The sequence below is a fragment of the Carassius gibelio genome, chromosome A7, assembly GCF_023724105.1.
Source record: "Carassius gibelio isolate Cgi1373 ecotype wild population from Czech Republic chromosome A7, carGib1.2-hapl.c, whole genome shotgun sequence".
NCBI lineage: Eukaryota > Metazoa > Chordata > Actinopteri > Cypriniformes > Cyprinidae > Carassius > Carassius gibelio.
The window spans coordinates 16,034,051-16,054,416 of NC_068377.1; the positions used below are offsets into that span (position 1 = coordinate 16,034,051).

Consider the following 20,366-nt stretch of genomic DNA (forward strand, 5'->3'; position numbering starts at 1 on the left):
ACATTGAAGTGGAGTTGCATAACTTGTTTGGTCTGAAATAAAGTCGAACAGCTAGCATTATTTCACAATAATTTGTGAAATAACCTGATTCAGATCATCAGCTCGTCAGGAGGGAGATCCATTAACTGAACCGAGGGCGTCATATAAGAGGTATATCTCTCTTATATGACGCCCTCGGTTCAGTTAATGGATCTCCCTCCTGACGAGCTGATGATCTGAATCAGGTGCGTTAAATAAGGGAGACATACTAAATGTACAGAGTAGTGTGGTACCCCAGGACTGGAATCGAGAGCCACTGCCCTAGATGAATCCCTGTCTAGTCCAAAGCCCCGCCCCTCGCGCGTGGCGCTGTCCATCACACTAGTGCTGCTCTCTGAAACTCCGCGAACTCGAGCGCGCGCCCGAGCATATCGCTGCTGAAGCGCGAGGAGAAGGAGGGAAAGTTGTGCGGCACAGACTATGAAGGATCACAGTCCAGCTAACAAGGAGTGAATTCACGCACCATGTTCTGCGATTTAAACACTGCCGCTTGAGAAAAGGAAGACTGCTGTAAACTTATAATCATGTTTTGGACTATTCTGTTGCCATATTGTGTGACTTTTGTATTGGGAAATAAGACCGACGAACGAATACCTTTCTTCCACGGCCATGTGTTTGAAAACTCTCCACCTGGCTCAAAAGTGAACGGACTGAGCATTCCGGTGAAGCGCATCGACCCGCAGAGATGGTGCTCCAAGTCCGGGATGCACCTGAAACTCCTGGGGGACAGGAGTGAAGATTTTCACGTCTTCGCGCACCACAAGCGAGGACACATATTGCTGAAAACATCTAACGTTCTCGACCGAGAGGAGTGCGCGGAGTATCTCCTCAGTCTGGCGCTGTGCTGTCAGAGCTGCGCTTCAGCCGAGCGCGTCGTGGCCGAAGTTGCCTCTGTTAAAGTGGACGTGCTCGACACGAACGACCACGAGCCCACTTTCCAACATGCAGACGTGAAAATAACTTTGGACGACGCCACGGCCCTGAGATCGGTGGTGTACACGGTGAAAGCGGAGGACATTGACAGCGGCAAAAACGCCGAGCTCATATACTACGCGCTCCCGAGAAACGGCAGTTTCTATGTAGTGCCCAAAACCGGCGACATCCTCCTGGTAGACTCGATTCTCGGTCTTGCGCACTCCATAAAGTTCAGCGTGTTTGCGCGAGACCACGGCTGGCCCGCTCGGACCAGTCAGAATATGGATGTAGAGATCAGTCCGCGCCAATGGCCAGCTCTTCCTACGCTCGATAACGGACTCTCGAGAAAGTCCCGCTCCGTGCCGGAGCCGGTGCTTATCACCGTGTCCGAAGACGCGAGTATCGGCTCCGTCATAATGAATCTGTACCCGGTGAGGTTTCAGTCCGCCAGTTTTGAGCTTATTCACCCGGACGCGGATAACTCTCCCGTCACCGTGAGTCGGGACAGCGGAGATTTGGTTATATCAAGGCGGCTCGACCGAGAGACGCAGCCGCTAGTGGAGATAACTGTCAAAGTGCAGGATAAGCGAGGTGAGTGCGCTGTTATCTATACGACTATATGTCCCGGTCCCCTTCCCACCTGTACAGTACCTGTCAATGTCTCCAGCGCGTGGTGACAGATTTCATCTGAACCCCACACACTCCACCACCTCAACAAAAAAAAAAAAAAAAAATGACTCGCGCCTCCATGTACCCAAATCCCCATCCTCAACCTGTTCCCTCAGACTGAACACGTCAAATCCAGTTTACCCGATTACAGATGCACAAAGTTCACATGAATCAAAGTTTAATTATCACTCGCGGTAAAGTCGTAATTGACACTTGTCAGGGCGCAGATGACGCCACGGGTGCACTGCTGCATTAGTGACAGCTATCGATTGCACTGTGATGCAGAAATACATTCACACACACCTGGGTGACAAACGAATATTTTACATGAAATTATCCCTTAATTTGTAAACTGTAAACTTTCACGTTAGTAGGATTTACTGTGGATTATGCAAATGCTTCTTCTTCTTTTTTTCTTTCAACATCAGTTTAGCTTCCTGTTGACTTAGAATTTTGTTCATTTGTAATGTGAGAAAATAACTGGATTTGCTGAATGGTAAAAAGCTGTCAATAAAAAGTGCAATGAACTAGGTTGGCAGCAATTTTACAGTTGAGATCAATTTTACATTTCGGGGGTTGTGCATATTGCTTTGCTCATCACATCACCATTTTCTTCCCTCTTACCTTGGGCTTTAAATAATTCCTCTCATTTAAATGGGTCATTCAGTCAGTGCTCAAAAAGTCCTTATGTGTGTTTGAGGAGAAAAAGAGGGAATTTGGTAAGGTATTCACATGGGCCCTTTTACAGAATCAGATCATATTTCTGTATTCACCTGTAATTGCGTCCTTTGCGTTGCAAGTGATCCCGGCAGATCAAGCTGAATTTAGTCATGAATCCAGGGTGATTTAATCCGTTTTGAGTTGGAGATTGTGCTCTACTTTCCTTCATCTGCTCGCATTAGCTATGTAATCCCATCTCATTCACTTTCTCATTTTGGGGATTTAAGACTGGCAGCGCAGTTAGAGCAAACTGCAGGGAAGATGAGGCGTTTAGTGGAATGTGCTCATATTTGAGCAGTTGACCGGGCATGATTTAGCAGTCTGTGATTTAATTAGTGTTGGTTTGTTAATCAGGGACTTTCTGCTTGCTGGACCTGCGGCTCTGGAGCTACTGCTTTTTTGCCTTGAGTCCATGTTCCTAGCATATGTTCAAGGGCGCTTGTTTGTGAGTGTGGGGATGTTTGCAGGTCTTTGAATGTTGTGCAGCGTGTGAATCTCGCTGAAAGCTTAGCACAAACAGTGAGGCCAAACAGCTGGTTTTAATCAGGAGTGAGAATAGCGTCTGCTGACCTCACATTTGCCTGTGGCTCTTTGGAAGTAATGAGCTTTCAGGTAACCACATTTATTTTAAAAATGAGGATATTTATATCTTTCCTCTTCTTTAGCTTTGGATATTGCATTTTTTTTCATTAAGCTCTTATTAATACCACAGTGTGGAACACATTATATTTCCTAAAAGAATGAAGTCCAAATTCTCTTTTGAATTAGCTGAACATCCTTCATTGTTGAAATTAAGATGCAAAAACAGTCATAAAGTGAGGATTTATCATTTGAACCAATCTGTAAACATACACACTGCAAAAAATAAATAAAAAACAAACTTGAAACGACCGTAACCTTGCTGAGCAATTGACGACGTCCTCCATGGCAAATTTAAAACCTCACTGCTATACTTTGATCTCCTCTAGGTATTCAATCATTAATATACAGAGAAGATGAAAACAATCTAAATGCACGGGGTAGGCCGCTGATTCTCTCAAGTACAACATTCTCCTCCAGAACAATCAAGGAAGTGAAAATATCTGGAGGTGAATGCAAAGTGTCTTCATTATCTCACACTGCTGTCACGATTGCTGAATGTTAACAACGTTCATCTACCTCTCTTTTCCATACTTTTCCCTTTTGTCTCACTTTTATGTGCTAACTGGATCATTGTACAGAGTACCATTTAAAAAAAGATTGCTTTTTGTTATACCTGATCAAACACAATGCAAATATTTCATTACTGAATTGAGTTGATAACATCTCACATTAGTTTGTATGTATAGCAGGGTTTCCACAGGTCTTGAAAAGTCTTAATTAACCCTTCTACAAATTAAGATATTACATTCATAAAGTCATAACATTAAATGTTGCATGCACTGCAGAGAATCTTCATCAGTATTTTTGTCTTGTTTTCAAGTTCAAATATCTAAACATCCTTATATCAAGATCAGGGCTCTGAACCAAGGAACGAAAATGAAAACGGGAAACGAACGAAATTTTGACAGGAACAGAACCAGAAACAAAAACTAAATCAAATTGTATAGTTCCGAACAGAATCAAATATTTTAAATGGCCATTAACCAGTTAATAACGTTATTTTATCGTTCCATTTAATATTTCAACCAATCACGAATTCCAGCAGTAGGGCATATGCAAATGTGACGCTGACCCAACGAGTGAAATGTCTGCTCAGCTGTGAACTCAGCACAGGCAAGTCAAATGGCAATGCACTGCCTTCAGGGCCAGATTAAGACCAAATTAGGCCTGATGACGCAGCGCAAAAAGAGATTTTTGAAGGCTTGGCGTTGGTGCATAAGCATTTGACACTCAAGTGCCAGCATGCGTAGCCTTTTCTGCCCAACTGACCACCCCAGCTCTCCGTTGATTATTCCCAACTTGGAGAAGCTCCGCCCGGAGTCTTTGGACATCGTCAAGCACAGATAGATGTGCAACCCAATTTCGACATTTGGAAACGTCTGAGAAAGATTAAATGATGACAAAAGCTCGTACAAGCTCTGCTGATTCGTTCACAGTCACCAGTTTCTGAGTGAGCATGAATGCTGCAAACTTTAGCAGCTAATTTTGACTGATTAATAATCAGTTAAATGGTTTAAAAAGTAATTTATTTACTTTCAGTAAATTATCTAAATATTTAAAAAGGTTAGCTGCATGGTTAAAATGTGCTATGCATATATATTACATTTGCATTTTTACAGTGCAAGTATACATAACTGAAGTGTCTGTGTCTTAAATATTCATAAATGTAAATTATTCCAGATATCATTTCCCTTCCTACAAACGGTCCATACATCTTTTTATATGCATGTTCATGTTTTGTGTCTGTAGAATCACTGAGCGAGTCCGAGTAATTTGACCGAAAAGTCCCGTCTGAGTTGTTTTCTGGGTCTTTCCTTACCCCCAACACACATTTCTTTATTATCCTTCTAACTGTCCACCTTGCTTTCTAACTTTTTCCTCATAACCCTTCAGCTTTCTTGTCAGAGCACGTCTGATGCTGCCAGTCTTTGTGGTATCAGTGCTGTGGGATCAATTAACCCCTGCATGCTGATAAATAGTTTGTGTGTTCTTGCGTACAGAGCCAGTATTTGTGTGTATACCAGTGACAGACCTCAAATCCCAATCTCAACAGTGCAGTGTTTATACCTTAGAGATGTTGTCAGCTGTCTTGCTTAAGCCCTCTTTCTCTCTCAATTACAGATGATGGAGTCAAGCTCCTTGTAATTCAGTGCAAGTTGTCAGATTGACACTAGCCTATATTCTACCCTCTCTCTCTTGCAGCTGGTCTAGAACATTCTGTTCTTAGTTATTTCCTTTGTCTATATTTCATTAAGGCAACAGACATGCGTTTTCAGATATACACACACATCTCTATTATTCTTGTATGTGGAATATGGCCCAGGTGTCTGAAGCCATAGTTTTTGCATTACACCAGCAAAGCAAGTGTTTTGCAAGGGAGATTCTGAACCCCACTCTGGTAATGGCCCTAAACACCCATATCAACAGGGCTTAATTTGAATGACAGGCTCAATGTTTTTCTGGGTCTTGAACAGCCCTCAATACTGAAAATCTGTTAATCTGGTCAGCATGAGCCAAAGAGTTATCACAGCATATGGGGAGCTTCTTCCGGCAGGGACACAGAGGAACTAGCAAATGTTTCACAGGGTCAGACACACACACATAGACTCAAACACTCGAGCAAAAGCTCTAAAACTGTGTGCAAAACCATCTCTCTAGTAAGACAGCACACAGACACTTCCAGATAACACACATGATTACACTTTATCTTGCAGTATATCAGTGTTAATTTCGTTGACTAAATATTTTCGTCATTATTTTCGCCACGAATATATTTTTAGCGGACGAAAATGAAACGAAAACTAAAAAAGAAGGCACTGATGGAGACTAAAACTTTTTTAAAAATTGATTGACATTATCGTCAACGAATAAAGGACGAGACAAAAATAGACTGTGACGAAAATCAAATCAGCAGACGGGAGAGATGCGAGGAATGAACAAAAGAACCGGCAAAACGGAACAGGCGAGACTGCATGAGAGAAGAGAACCAATCCGAGCCTGACTTATTGAGACGTGAAGCGAAGGTTTTCAGTTTTTAAATGAGCTCCCGGGAAGTCGGCATTCGAAGAGGTGATGTCTAAAAGATCGACAAAATGTCCACAGCTCACTTCACGTTTGACGACGAACAAAACAAAACAAAGTGTAAAGCACGCGGAGCGCTCATTCGTGGCAAGAACACAACCAATTTGAAAAGACATTTACAGACGAGCCACCTGGACATTTTCTCAAATGTAATTTCACAACGATGTTCTTTTGTTTATTGAGCTAAGCAAAATTGGAAGACTGCAGTGCGTAGATGTTGTAGCATTAAATATTATGAACTGAAAAGTACTGTAAAATAGCCCCTTCTTCAAATTAGATGCGAGCACAATACTAATACGTAATATCATGATAAATACATTTGATTAATACTAATGTTTAGTATATTTTATAATGTTCTACTTGTTGACAATATCACAAATATTTCTATATTAGTCATGTGAAACGTGAATGTTCACATCCTATCATTATACATACTAACCTAGCAATATTGTAGTATTTAAAACATACAATATTGCTAGACAAATGAATACCTTATAAAATCTTGTTACTTTTTTTTATCCACTCAACTTATTAAATATTTACTTTAAATGTATGCACTTATTATTCAGCTCAGCTGTAAGCTTTAAGGTCCTGGACCTAACTTTATTTTTCTTTTATTGATGGTCAATTGGCAGCTAGTTATTGTTTACATTATCATGACAGTGTTTGTTGCTGCATAAAAGCTTTTGAATCGAAATAAAGACACAGTTGTGTTGAAATAAAGTTGAATTTGTGTTTTATATATTTTGGTTAAGTTTGTTTCCTTTACCAGCTGTAAAAAATTGTCTAGTAAATCTGTTATTGATTTTAGTCTTATTTTAGTCGACTAAAATACCAAGCAATTTTAGTCGACTAAAATACCAAGCAATTTTAGTCGACTAAAATACCAAGCAATTTTGGTCATGCACAGCAATTTCTCCAAATGTCACTTTCTTTTTTTTTACTTTTCTTATAGTAGAATCTATCTGTCTGTCTTTCTTTAATTTATTTATTTAATTTAATTTAATTACATTTTTTGTAAAAGACAAAATTTAATTTAGCAGATACTTTTATCCAAAGCTACTTATAAATGAGGAACATCACACCCAAATGTTTTTCTTACTTTACTACTTACTATACAAAAATATGTTTATAATTGTATATGTGTTTTTTTTCTAACTTCCTCTAATAAGATGCTGTTAACCCACATTCAAACCAAAGGATGTGTGTACAAAACGTTTTTTGAGAGTAGTCCTAGTTTTATTTTCAAATAAAACAGCCCAAGAACACACCAGAGTCAGCTGTCCTGTTATTTTTAGAATTAAGAGGAAGGGTTAGAGGTTTAATGGTTTTCCTCATGGCGGGTAGGAGGGACAGGATCACCAGAGAGAGAGAGAGAGAGAATGAGAGAACTGCTGGTGTTTACGGATGATAACGTTTCGTTTTGTCCACTATTCAAGGGATGGAGATAAAGCATGTGTAAAGATCGACAGCTATGGAAAAAGAAAACTATTTAAATAATTTAATGAACTCTAGAGTGAATTAATATTCAAAGTAACAATGTGGGAAATATAGAAACACCACACATCCAGAAAGAATCATTGCTACAGATAACACCTGATAAGAACAAGTCTTCATTCAGCTGCAGGAGTCAAAACAGCTGTTCACTGTGGACCTCAGTTTGTAATCTACGCATACATTTAGCCATTATAAAATTATGTGGGCATTCTGTGGCAAACAATGGGCATTATGACTTTCTTATAGTCACCCAGGGCTTGCCATAAAATGTCTGTGACACTAAATGAATAGGAGGTTCATTACAGTCTAGATATGCATATACTGTACCAGCACAAGCTCCAGATATGCCGAGTTACCTTACGTGGAACAAACTCAGATGTAGCAGATGAAAAGTTCACTGTGCCATGTCTCTCAACATTGAAATCAGAACATTTGAACAGTGGCAGCTCCAGTTAACCACGTCTCTGAAACCAGCTGTGAATGGAAGTCATCCATGACGGTTGTGTTCATGCTTGATTCAGGGAGCACTTGGAATTTTGAGAGCAGTTTATGTCAAACATTCTACATTTTAGGAAGATTTTTCTTGGACCAGATGAGAGAGTACTCAGTTTAGAAATGGGATTTGATTCAGTCAAATAGTTTTTATGAGGCTGCTATTGGCAATGTGGTTAGTAACAAGTCAAATATAATGAAACAATTATAAAAAGAATGTTAAGCATTTTTATTACCTCTGATCTCCATTATTCCTGTGTTTATTTGTGTGAAATTGTGGATATGAAGAACATGTTGTGGCTAACAACAGCCCAACCAACACACACTCCTAACACAAGTATTTGACTTTTTATTTGCATCAGTTGTCCAGTTTCCCTAACAACCACACCACTGACAAGTTGAGGAGAGAAAAAAAGGAAAACAAGAGCAGTATTTCTGGTGTTGAGCGGTTGCTCTGTGATCTCTGCCTCTGCATCAAATACATCCTGTTCGTACACACAAAAATGCATATGTACACAGTAATATGCTGAGATTTACCAATGAATGTTAAAGGGATAGGCCATCATTTACTCACCCTTATATTGTTCCAAACCTGTGTGATGAACTCCTGCGGAACATAAAAGAAGATAATCTGAACAAAACAATACTGGACCCCGCTGACTTTTATTATATGGACAAAAAACACTGATGCATTTTTACAAAATATATATTTTTTGTGTTCCACATTAGAAAGTAAGTGATACAGGATTGGGAAATTTGGAGAGAAAAAAAGACTTTTAAACTTTTAAAATGCATGTAAACAGACCCAGTTTTGTAAATACATAAACGGACACATACAGCTCATCTGAATTTCCCACAATGCCTATTGAGAAGCAGATACAACTGTATGACAGAATGTATGAGTGCCATGGCCCCATCATCTCCTCAGGGAGACACCCTCACTGTTGGTAATTAGGAGTACACAGCCTAGATCCTACAGATCCTCTTAAATTAGCCTTGTGTCACTGCATTTATGCCCCAGACTCTAGATTGAATGTGTGTTTGCTTGTGTGTGTGTGTGTGTGTGTGTGTGTGTGTGTGTGGTTATATAAGGATCTGTTTATATGCTTATCATGCTTGTGTAAGCAATGCTTCTGACCATGTGTGGTTTTATGTCTCTCTCTCTCTCTCTCTCTCTCTCTCTCTCTGTGTGTGTTAGGCAGGCAAGACATACTCCTGAATAGCGGGATTGTTTAATTATCAGAAGGCAGCTAGGTAGAGATCCAACTCTATCTCTCTTTCTCCATCTTGTGTATTATTCCATCACTGATTATTTCATCTGTCTATCTACAATCTTGGCCCATCTTGGCGCTTTTTCTCTTTCTTTTCTTTTCCCACCATTTCATCTGCTCTGCTTAGGACTGTTCTGTGATTAGTTTGTATCCAATCTGGCTCTCTCTGATATAGGAGACTGTGAGTGTGGCGGCCAAGTCTTCTAATTGCCAGACTTAATCAAACAGACAAATGGGAGGATAGCAGGCAGCCTGTGACCTTTCCAAGATGGCATCCTCGCCTCAGCTCGAGAGCAAGATAGTTGCCAGCCAGCTCCTCTCTTAATAATGCTGACAAATGCAACTGCGTCTGTGACTTCGGTACCATTTCCTGTTCACATCTGATAGGCCACGTGGCCCTGAATTGCTAGAGCCTATGATGAGTGCTAAGTCTTCCGTGTCTTTGTTGCCCACTATGGCTAATGTTACGACACTGAAATTCATCATGAGGATCTGTGATATCTGTGTGTGTTTGGAGGGAGTGTGTGGAAGCTGAGGGCATATCCTGAGATTTGACCCTGGAGAGCACTAGCTGGAAGTGATGCAACTTTAGCAGGCTAGCAGCTTTTTGTGGTGTGGTTTTACAGTATCAATCTATTTTGAAGCGTGGAGAAAGGGTGCATTTACACTGTCAACCAAGTCAGAATTTGTATTTTATTAAAAAAAAAATTCTGGTGGATTGTGTGCTGCAGATTGGATCTTGTTGCATATGGGTAACAGCAACAGGAGCTCTCTCTCTCTCTCTCTCTCTCTCTCTCTCTCTTTAGAGATTGAAAGAGAGATTGATTGATTGTCAGATTTGGTTCACTTTCATATGTGGCTCTGATTCATCTCATATCTGACCTAAGTCTAAACAATTTGCTTATTTCACAGTGTTGCATTGTTAACATCCAATGTGATTGACTATAAATATTATTTGTAAAACATGCATGTGTAATGAAGTAAATTAAGTAATAAAATTGATATCAAGCAATGTGTGTAAATAGAGTATGCATAGAGAAGAATAAAGATAAGTCATTTTAAAATGGGAGAAACTGCAGCCAGAGCTTTCTGAGGATATGTGTGTTTTAATAAGGGTTGGTGGTATAGTTCCTGTTTATTTGCGTGTGTTTGCAATAATGCTCTATCAACTGTACTGGTTAAATAATTGCAAGAAGCCATGATCAGCTGTGACCTGCATTCTCCAAATTCCTCTAAACACTCTGCCTCTGTCTGTCCTTTTCATTTCTTTTTCTTGATTCAGTTCTTATTTTTATACTTTTCATTAACGTGGTTTTTTTTGAGCTTGTATATATAGTAACAGGACAATAACCACAAAAAGTCTGCACAAACTGTTCTTTCCTCCCTCTCATTCTCCTTGTAGACCTGTTCTTAAAATATGAAAATTAGAGCAGTACACAAGGCTTATTCGGTTCAGTATAGACATCATTTTTTGAAAGCTCTGGAACTTTTTTCTACATATCCCTTTGAAGAAAAACAGACTTATTTCCATATGTACCAGAATACTGTATGCCGTAAGTTTAGAGCTTGCCTGAATGATCCTTGTCGTTTATGTTGCAGAACGCGGACAATATATCTGCTTACATGCTAAGTAGTCAATATTTATAGCTAGCTGTCTTGCATCAGCAGGCTCACAGAGTGCTCTAATCATAGATTAATGACCATATGGCATAGGAATGAAGTTCATTAGCATGCCTTTTTCTCTCACCCTCTTGCTCTCTTTCTCTCTCTTTCTTGGGAACAGGATTTCAGGATGCTGGGTTCTATAGATCAGCTCACCTCAACTCCTGGTAATCAGAGCATAGGAAATAGAGTATTCTAGGGAGCTACTGATGAGATCTCGATCTTACAGCCTCACTTCAGGCAGTGTGAAGTACACTCACACACACACACACACACACGCACACACACGTGTGAAAAGTGGGGACATCCCATAGGCGTGATGGTTTTTATACTGTACAAACTGTATATTGTATTTTATCCATTATTTTTTACTGCACTGAGCAATAGTGTTGTTAGTTACAGAAGTTGCAGTAGAAAATGTGTACATTTTCTGAAAGAAATATGAGTGATGCTGATGCAAGAGTTGCTGATGTAATGCTTAGGCTGTACGCAGTTGCCAGGGTGTCGCTAAGTGATTAACTACAATTAACTTTCTTTCTTTTTTTTTTTACCAAAACTTAAAATAAAGTTTTAATTTCATGTACACTGAAATATCCCAGTAAACAATTAATGAATCAATTAATCGATCAAATATATCCACTGCCTGGATTTAAACCAGCAAATACTTGAAATATTAGGATTGTATCATTATTACAGTGATTAATATGTTTCTGGCATGTTATATGTTTGGCAACATATTTTTAACCCTAATACAATGATTCAGTGACTATAGCTTTTTATTTTTCTAACAACAATGATGTACTCACGTCAATATTCCAGGACAATAATATCAAGATTCATAAGGCCTGACCTTAATTTCAATAAAAGTCTTTGGGATGTAAAAAAAAAAAAAAAAAAAAGAAATGTTGGAAACCTTTGATAGCATTGTGCTTTCTTTGTGCCACTCTTTTGACAATGCAATGCACCATCACAACATTGATTTCCATTTATTTCCAAAAATATATATATATATTTTCAATTCAAAACATATACCATGCCAGAAACCCATCAGTCACAGCTATAATGATCCAATCCTAGACTCTACAGTATTTGCTTATTTAAATCCTTTTTTTGGATTTGCAGTGTGTAAACATTTAAGTTGCATAAGGCAGTTATAAATCAGGTTTATTTATATCAGGTTTTAATTATTTGCTGTTGATTGCTGGTGTATTTTTCATGACAGATATATCCAAAAATACAATAAACAGGTTAAGTATAAATTTAATGGATATGTAATATAGTGCACATATTTAGGAAAATGCTCTTATTTATTGTTATTTTTTTATATAATTTATTTGTTTATAATGTATTATAAATAATGATAAAATATATGATCTGTCTCACCACTTACTTTGTTCACAGGAACGTTCTAACATCCCTTTGCTCAACAAGCCACGTGATTTTTGGTAGCATTTTTGTCCATTGTGCAAGTGGTTCTAATTATGAGCCAAAGCCAATTAGACTTTAGCTTAGAAGTTTATTTAAATCAAGTATGAGAAATAGCAGTAATAATATAGAGATCATTGTCTTACTGTTAAAAGTACAAGCATCACTAATAATAGTAGCAGTAATTTGAAATACACTGCTAATAATAGTCGTAGCAGCTGTACAGTTAATTTATATGCTAATATACTTGCATTGACAACACAGGAACACAAATTCACACTCTTGTGAACCAAACTAACACTTTAACAACCTGTTGTTTTATTGTTGCCAAAACTGCTATGCAGCAATGGGTTAAATGCTCCTTTTGGGTGATGCTTGCCTTTTTATTTTAAGTAGTCTTTAAGTTAAATGCTTCAAGGAACATATGCTTTTATTAGCTGAATTTGCATCTGAGGTGAATATTTGTTAGATTTGCACTAGAAGCACAGCTGGGTGTTGGTGGGCGGCATTGGATGTGGCCTTCTGGTTTTTAATAAAGCCCCATATGTGTTTTTATTGCTTTGTCTTTCGCACAACGTATGTTTTCATGCCCTGTAATTTTGTCCACACATTTTGAGCTGTGATCAAGTGTTGGTGGAGACGGTGAAATGGTTTTATCACTGTGTCCTAGGGACAGTTAACTGTAAACTGTGAAGACCTTGAAGGTCTAGACAACTGTTGTATAGAGATGAGGTCAGAAATGTAAGAAGGTGCCAAACCATGTACACAAGCAATACAACCTTTAACATGAATTCTGTTGGGACCGGGCAGCCATTGTGAATCAAGCACAGGAATGTCATATAAGTCTTGAGTGTCACATGATTCTGATATGCTGATTTGGTGCTCAAGAAACGTTTCAATCAATGTTGAAAACAGCTGTGTTGCTTAGTAATTTTGTGGATACTACATGTATATATAGTAGGATTCATGTCTGAGGGTGAGGACTAAGTTTAGTGGGACATTTTTAGTTTAGTTTAGTTTAGCTTTAAACATTGAGTAATCCTTGAGTATCCTTCCCGAGAACTGTACGAAATATTCAAGAAGTCAAAAGCTGCATTTTCCTCTCCATTACATTAGTGCCACTCTTTGGAAAGGTTAGATTCACCAGGCAGAAAATGGACTTCCCAGACCTATAACTTGATGATGAGTCTGCAAGTACAGGGAAGAAAACAAGAAGAAAAAAAAAAGCATCATCAAAAATTGAAGAGGAAAAGCAGCCGTGTGGAAAAAGGCCATTTCAGTCATTACAGATGTTTGTTTATGCATCCCATAATTGCTTTGTATGTCAGGCCACCATGGCACTGTGTCCTCGTACTTGTAATTTCATCGTCGCTCACCAACACAAAGCAGAGACAACAGTTTAAAAGTGCAGTTCTCTAATATGAAGGGACTGTCCTCCGAGAGCCACAGAGGCTCTGTTCTGAGTTCCTGAAGCGTCTGCCATGGATATTTTTTACTTAGATTGTCGGGGAGAAAATAAGCTGTCCCAAGGAGGATTCTGGCTAATGAGACTTGAGGATTTTGCATATGCAAGTACAGCAGATTATTATCAGCTCAAGGACCTCGGAGAGCCCGACGGAGTGTCTGAATTCAGTCTCTTCTTTCCATTTTACCCAAATTCCTCACAGTGTGCTATGAGTTTTCTGTTTCTCTCAGATTTTTGTTGTTTCTATTATGGAAGAGCTGGGATTGGACTTTCTTAAGAGTCTTTGATTGATATTTCTATCAAGCAAAAATGGAATTACAAAATTTTAAAGTATAGCCTGTTTTGACAGTGAATAAGCACTATGGATATCTCTCTCGTATAAATTGTTTCTCTCTATCCCTACACGTATCATTTTTGGTGTTTCTCGTCAGGCTTTGGCAGTTTGATGCTTATATTATTGCACTCTCTTTAAATCTCTTGAGTTTTAATAAACAAGAAATACCAACACTTGTTTTGGAAAGTTGCTTCAAGGATGTCAGTATGCATCACCTTAATTCAACTGAGAGGAAAAGAAACGATGCCTAAAGACAGCGATGCCAATTGAAAATTACACACGATATTGGGTGTAACCTCAAATATTTTTCTGCCCTCCTTCCACTTCTTTTGATAGGCTTTGCCTATCCCGGTGGAGTCAAAATGCTTTGCCAATTCTCAGTTTTTGCATATTCCTTGTTCTCTCTACATGCTTAGTTGGCTTAGAGTCAGGTGTTGTTTAGTAGTACACTCTCCTTGTTGTTGGCAAGCTGAGAGATGGGTGAAAATTAAATGAGCGATTTTTTTTAATGCTTGTTCCAAAAGCACATTTTTGATTAATAACTAAAATTACAGAGAGCCTGTGGTGAACAATAAAGCATTTGAATGAGGCACAGGTGTGGTGAGAAGTAGATTGACACAGCAGGGTTTGGCCAAACGCTGCATCTATTCTCTGTTACTCCCTCTTATTAAGTCTCAGTAAGTCAACTTGCTTCACACACAAACCTCTCTCATGCTCACTGACTGCCCATATCTGCTTCACTCAGGCATTCCAAATGAGCTGGAGTTTTTAAAAAACTTTGATTCCTAAACTTCAGCACAGAGAATATTTTTGTGTCCTGTGAGCTCTTTGTGATAGGAGCTGCTTACCCCAGTGTGTAGATGCTGAGTGGCCCTTCAGGCAGTTTTACCTTTGTGCTGTTGTTGTGGTCTGGACCTCTCGGCTCTTTGCTTTGAGCAGAGTTCATAAAATATGCATGCTTTCAGGTATTCTTTTAGTTTTGTGTTAAGAACGGATAAAAATCATCTATCTTTGTACAGGTTGTTTGCTGTTACTACTACTCTGAGTGTAGTTCACTGTATATGCATGCAGTCTGTCATCTACTGTATTTGTTTGTTGCATGCTATATTTTAATTATATTAATTCATCTGACAATTTGCATTGCACTCTAGCCATACATGTTTTATAAGTTGCATTCATGCATTCTCTATGAATACAACCTGTAACCTTGGTGCTATACCGGCATGTTGTTTGAGCTACAGGGATTTTAACCTAAGGGCGTTGCACAGTTACAAATGGCAAGTTTCTCACTTATAATGTACAGAGCTCTCCACTAATATTGGCACCCTTGGTAAATATGAGCAAAAGTGGCTATGAACATAAGCCTTCATCATTTAACAGCAGGTAAATAATGCTGTTGTCCCTTTAAATCCAATCCAATATACTGAAACACATCCGGTTTTCACCCAACTGTTTACATTTATTGATTTATTTAACATATTACCGACTGCGTTTACTTGAATACTAAACACTTGACCATTCAAGCACAATAAAACAGGAAAGAGATTTGATTTTGCGATCACATGCTGTCAGAGAGAGTCTTTCAGTGTGCGCACTTTGGCTATGTGTCAGTCAGCTTAAGCAGTGGTTTGAGCTTTTTTTTTCACTGCTAATTGCATTTAATAACTTTATTAAACATAATGCACATCTCAAATTCACGATCTCATGCTGTGCGATAGATGCACTTTCTGAGTGGGTGCTTTGTGTGTGTCAATGTGACCACCGCATTGAGTTTTTTTTATTGCATATTGCTCTTAATAACTCGATCAAGTGTGTCACTCTTTATTTTCTCATTCATGCATGTTTACTATTCACTCAAAGGTGAATATACCATTTAAGCAGTATGTTACACAGATAAATTTGCATGCTGCGGAATACACAATATAGAAACATCTCAAACGATAGACACTTTATTTCATTGTAACGATATATACTGTCATCATAGTGCCCAGCCATTTTTGTGTTGATTTTGATGTTTGTTTTGGATCATTGCCCTGATGGAAGATCCAGCCACGGCCTATTATAACATTTCTAATAGAGACATGGGGTACTTTTTATCCCTATTTGCACCAAACCCCTCTGGTGGGTTTTCTCTTTTATTTAAAATTTCATCTGACCATAGAAGCCAGTCCCATTTTTCCAGTGCCAGTTCCATGTCTGACAACTGAAAACTGGAGTTTGTTTTTGAAAAAGTGAAGATACTCTCCTGTTCAACATGCTGTGAATAGTATATATATATATATATATATATATATATATATATATATATATATATATATATATATATATATATATATATATATATATATATATATATATATATATATATATCAAACAGCCCACAATGAAAGTATGCTGTTTGATATACTGTATATACCAGGGGTTCTCAAACTCAATGACAAAGGTCCAGAACTATTGGTAATTACAAAACTTGCTTTTAATAAACATGTATAACAAATCCACATTCATTTTATGAAAAAATAAGGTGCCTTTTTTCTGGGCTTTGTCTGTGCTATCTGTTGACTCATCCATCGCAAGTGAAAGGCAGGGTGCATCTTTAATATCATCAGTTAACTGCTTTACTAAGTCATGGCCAAGTACCTCTGTCCTCCTGGTTGAAGTGTCATTGGACAGTGGAATTTTCTTTAATTTCTCTGAGATCTCCTAACTCTCCTTTCCCTAAAACAAAGCATCTGCTATCTCCACTAAACCCTCCTTAACTATCTCTGCATCAGTAAATGGCTTCTTGTTTTTGCCTAGTACCCAGGCCACACAGAAAGATGCTTCTGTAGCCCTCTCTTGCTGTGTCCCAGCTCGCATAAGCGACTTATTTGTTGATTTATATGAAGACTTTAGCTGTCATAGTTTTGCTGTACTGTACATTTTAGGCTTTCTGACCCCAAGACTCAACTAATCTCAGCAGTTCTCCAGCTATGATCCTTGGAGAGTCTCTGTCTGGCCACTCAAACTCTCCTCCTGACCGTTCATTAGGTCGATATAGACAAATGTCCTCTTCTATTTCGATTTGTAACATCTTTAGTTGATTGGTACTTCTTAATTATTTTAATTAATTATTTTCTTATAGAAGAAAAAATAAAATAATGAAAGAATGGAAATATACTTCAGAGATATTTTACTCATAATAATTTCTAGGGGTTTCTATAATTGTGACCAACATGCATTGAAGAAAAGCATTTATTTCATTATGTGAGTTTCTCTCAACTTTCAATTGTTTTACTTCTGTGAAAGGTTAGAATTGTATTTTATTTTATTATTATTTTTTATTATTATATTTTTTTTAATGTAAGATTAAAAAGATAAACAATGCAGATTTATTTTCACAGCTGCCTTTTCGCGGTTCATATTTACCAAGGGTGCCAATATTAGTGGAGGGGACTGTACTACTGATTAAAATATTTTGGTCACATTATTTTAAATAGTTTTGAAAGACGTCTCTTATGTTTACCAAGACTGCATACAGTAGAGTACATACAATATTGTGAACGTGAGTGTAGCTTGCTAAATCAGCTGATTTGATGTCACACTTTTCAACACAGATTAGCTTTTTCTATAGTGAAGCTTAAAAATGTACTAAATTGTCTGCACATTGACTACACAGGGTAGCAGCAGGCACATGAGTTTTTCATTGAAACCAGATACTTTGTATTTGAATGCATGTAAGGGCTACGCTATATCTATTTTTGCCACTGAAAACTTAGCAATTAACCCGTTAAAAAGAACGAACTATAAACATGTTTCTCAATGTAGGCTTTTATTAAGCAAGTCGAGGAGTGAATTACTCACCCGCTGTTTTGAGAAAGACATCTGTTGGACATGATTCAGATCAAATGTAAGATTAAATTAGATGTTGTTTGATTAACACATTCTTTGTGTGGTTTTTAATTAATCTTTTCAATAATTTGTTTCTTTCTGTGGCTTGAACAACATCTATGCTTCATAGAAAAATGTTGTAAAATAGATTACCTTTCCCATTTGTGAAGTTTAACTGTTTTGTAGTGCCACCTTAAACTTGTTCTTGTAACATGAGCATATATGATTGTTGCTGCTGTGTGCATGCATGCAGGGGCGTGGGAAGATGCTTTAGGTTGGGGGGTTCTGTTTGCGTGGAGGTGGGGGGGGTGGGGTTCGCATGACAGAGCCTATTTATACTAAGCGAAAATAGTGATAGATGCTATTTATACTATGTAAACTGATAATGGTCTTTGGTAATGTTGACTAGCCCAATCATACCTGAAGGTCCTGAAGATTTGTCTCCGGTCTATGTAGCATCTTAATGATTGGACGGGACAAAGCAAAGCCAGGGCTGGGTCTGCCTCCTCCATGGGTAGGGTCTGCCTCCTTGCAGGTTCACCACTTGGTCTTTGAAGGGTGTAGTGGGAACCTTGGGCATGTAGCCGTGCTGAAGCCTCAAGATTACCTGGGAGTCAGCCAGCCCAAACTCTAGGCATGAATAGTCAACCGAAAATGCATGCAGGTCCCCTACCCTCTTGATGGAGGCCAGTGCAAGCATTAGAGTCAGGTCCCAAGAGGCTATAGAGGGGTGCTGGGAAGGATTTAATCTCCTGGCCCCTCTAAGAAACCTGATGATGAGGTCATACTTACCTAAAGATTTCCCATTCACAGGGTTATGGTACGCAGCAATAGCGGCAACCTGGACTTTGAGGGTAGAGGGAGACAGCCTTCGCTCCAGCCCTTGCTGTAAAAGGAAAGCACATCCACAATCTGGCATCTTTGGTAGTCCTTTCAGCGAGAAGAACACCAGTCGATGAACAGGTTCCACTTTAAGGCATAAGCGTGTCTCGTAGACAGTGCTCTTGCCGAAGTGAGAGTGTTTTCACTACTCTCAGACCACCTTGTCGGTTTATGTACGCCACGCTCGCTGTGTTGTCCATTTGGACCAGCATGAGCTTGCCTCATAAGTGACCTCTGAGACGGTTCAAAGCAAGACGCACCGCTAACAACTCTAGGCAGATGATGTGCCAATGCAGCTGCGGGCCCATCCCAACCCCTGAGACTTTACGCCCATTGTGTGTGGCACCCCAGCCAATGGTGGATGCATCAGTGTAAACCACAGCATGCAATGGGACTCCGTCCCCCTGAAGATAGTGGATCCTGGTTTGCAGCTCCGAGATGGTCATCATCCCACAATCGGAACATAAAGCCTCCACGAAAGCCCCCTTAGCGTGTTTGAGGCCCAAACCATGGGGTTTCTAGGGTAAGGACTGCATTTTCTGCAGTTTAGTGCCATCTGCTGTCAGAGAGTGAATGTGCTTTCATTCAAGCACGTCTCTCACGTGTTCCCCCCTGTGCTTCTCATGCGTGCTAGTTTACATCAGAGCACACACAAAATTACTTTCAAATTACTTTCAAGCAGCATACAGTAGTGTTATGCATTTTGAGCAATTGATGGAAAAAGTATTCTTAAAATGCATCCCAAATTCTGAATAATTTTTAATGTATGATTATTCACGGTATTTAGAAGTGCCCACGATAACAATATTGTGCATATTTATTACCATAATGTATCGCATTACTGAATTCCTGCACATGTCTTCTAATAGCATTAGGTCATTCAACAGTAGAAACTAGTATAATACTAGGGTCCAACAATATAGAAAACTGCCAACCTTGAGTGAATTTAAAATTACTGTCAGCATGTTTTCTGAAGTCTTACATGTTTTGTATATTGTTTTTCTTTACTGTTTAATTTTCAGCAAGTGATCATTGTTTGGTCTTTTCTCTGCATGGGCCATTTCTTCCATGCAGTTCTTTCACAGAGTATACAATAATTAAATACTAAATAACTCAGCAAGGAGTAATTAACATGACATTCATTCAAACACAAAATGTCAAGAAGTCCCTCGGCTCTCAGAACAACAACATGTAATGATTTACTTCCAGAGAAAAAAATAAATAAATATATACCCTGGATAAAAGTGAAAGCAACTGAAAGTCCAGCCTTTTCTAGAAAGCTTCAGACAGTAATTAGTCATACTCTAGTTTTATTGTGATTTATTCTTGGGGCCTTGTTCAACTCATCTGGTGTTTTTCATAGGCTAAATGTCATGTTTGTAGTCATTTAGTTCCAGTCATT

The 20,366-nt window shown here is 38.7% G+C and overlaps 1 protein-coding gene across 1 annotated transcript in view; it reads left to right on the forward strand.

Moving 5' to 3' along the window:
* Positions 1 to 367: 367 nt before the first annotated feature.
* The window catches only part of LOC128016668 (neural-cadherin-like), a 242,598-nt gene continuing 222,599 nt past the window's right edge, over positions 368 to 20,366 (forward strand). Inside the window, exon 1 of the mRNA XM_052601356.1 lies at positions 368 to 1,545. Coding sequence (XP_052457316.1) covers positions 564 to 1,545 — 982 coding nt within the window. The 5' untranslated portion in view covers positions 368 to 563. The remainder of the gene's footprint in view (positions 1,546 to 20,366) is intronic.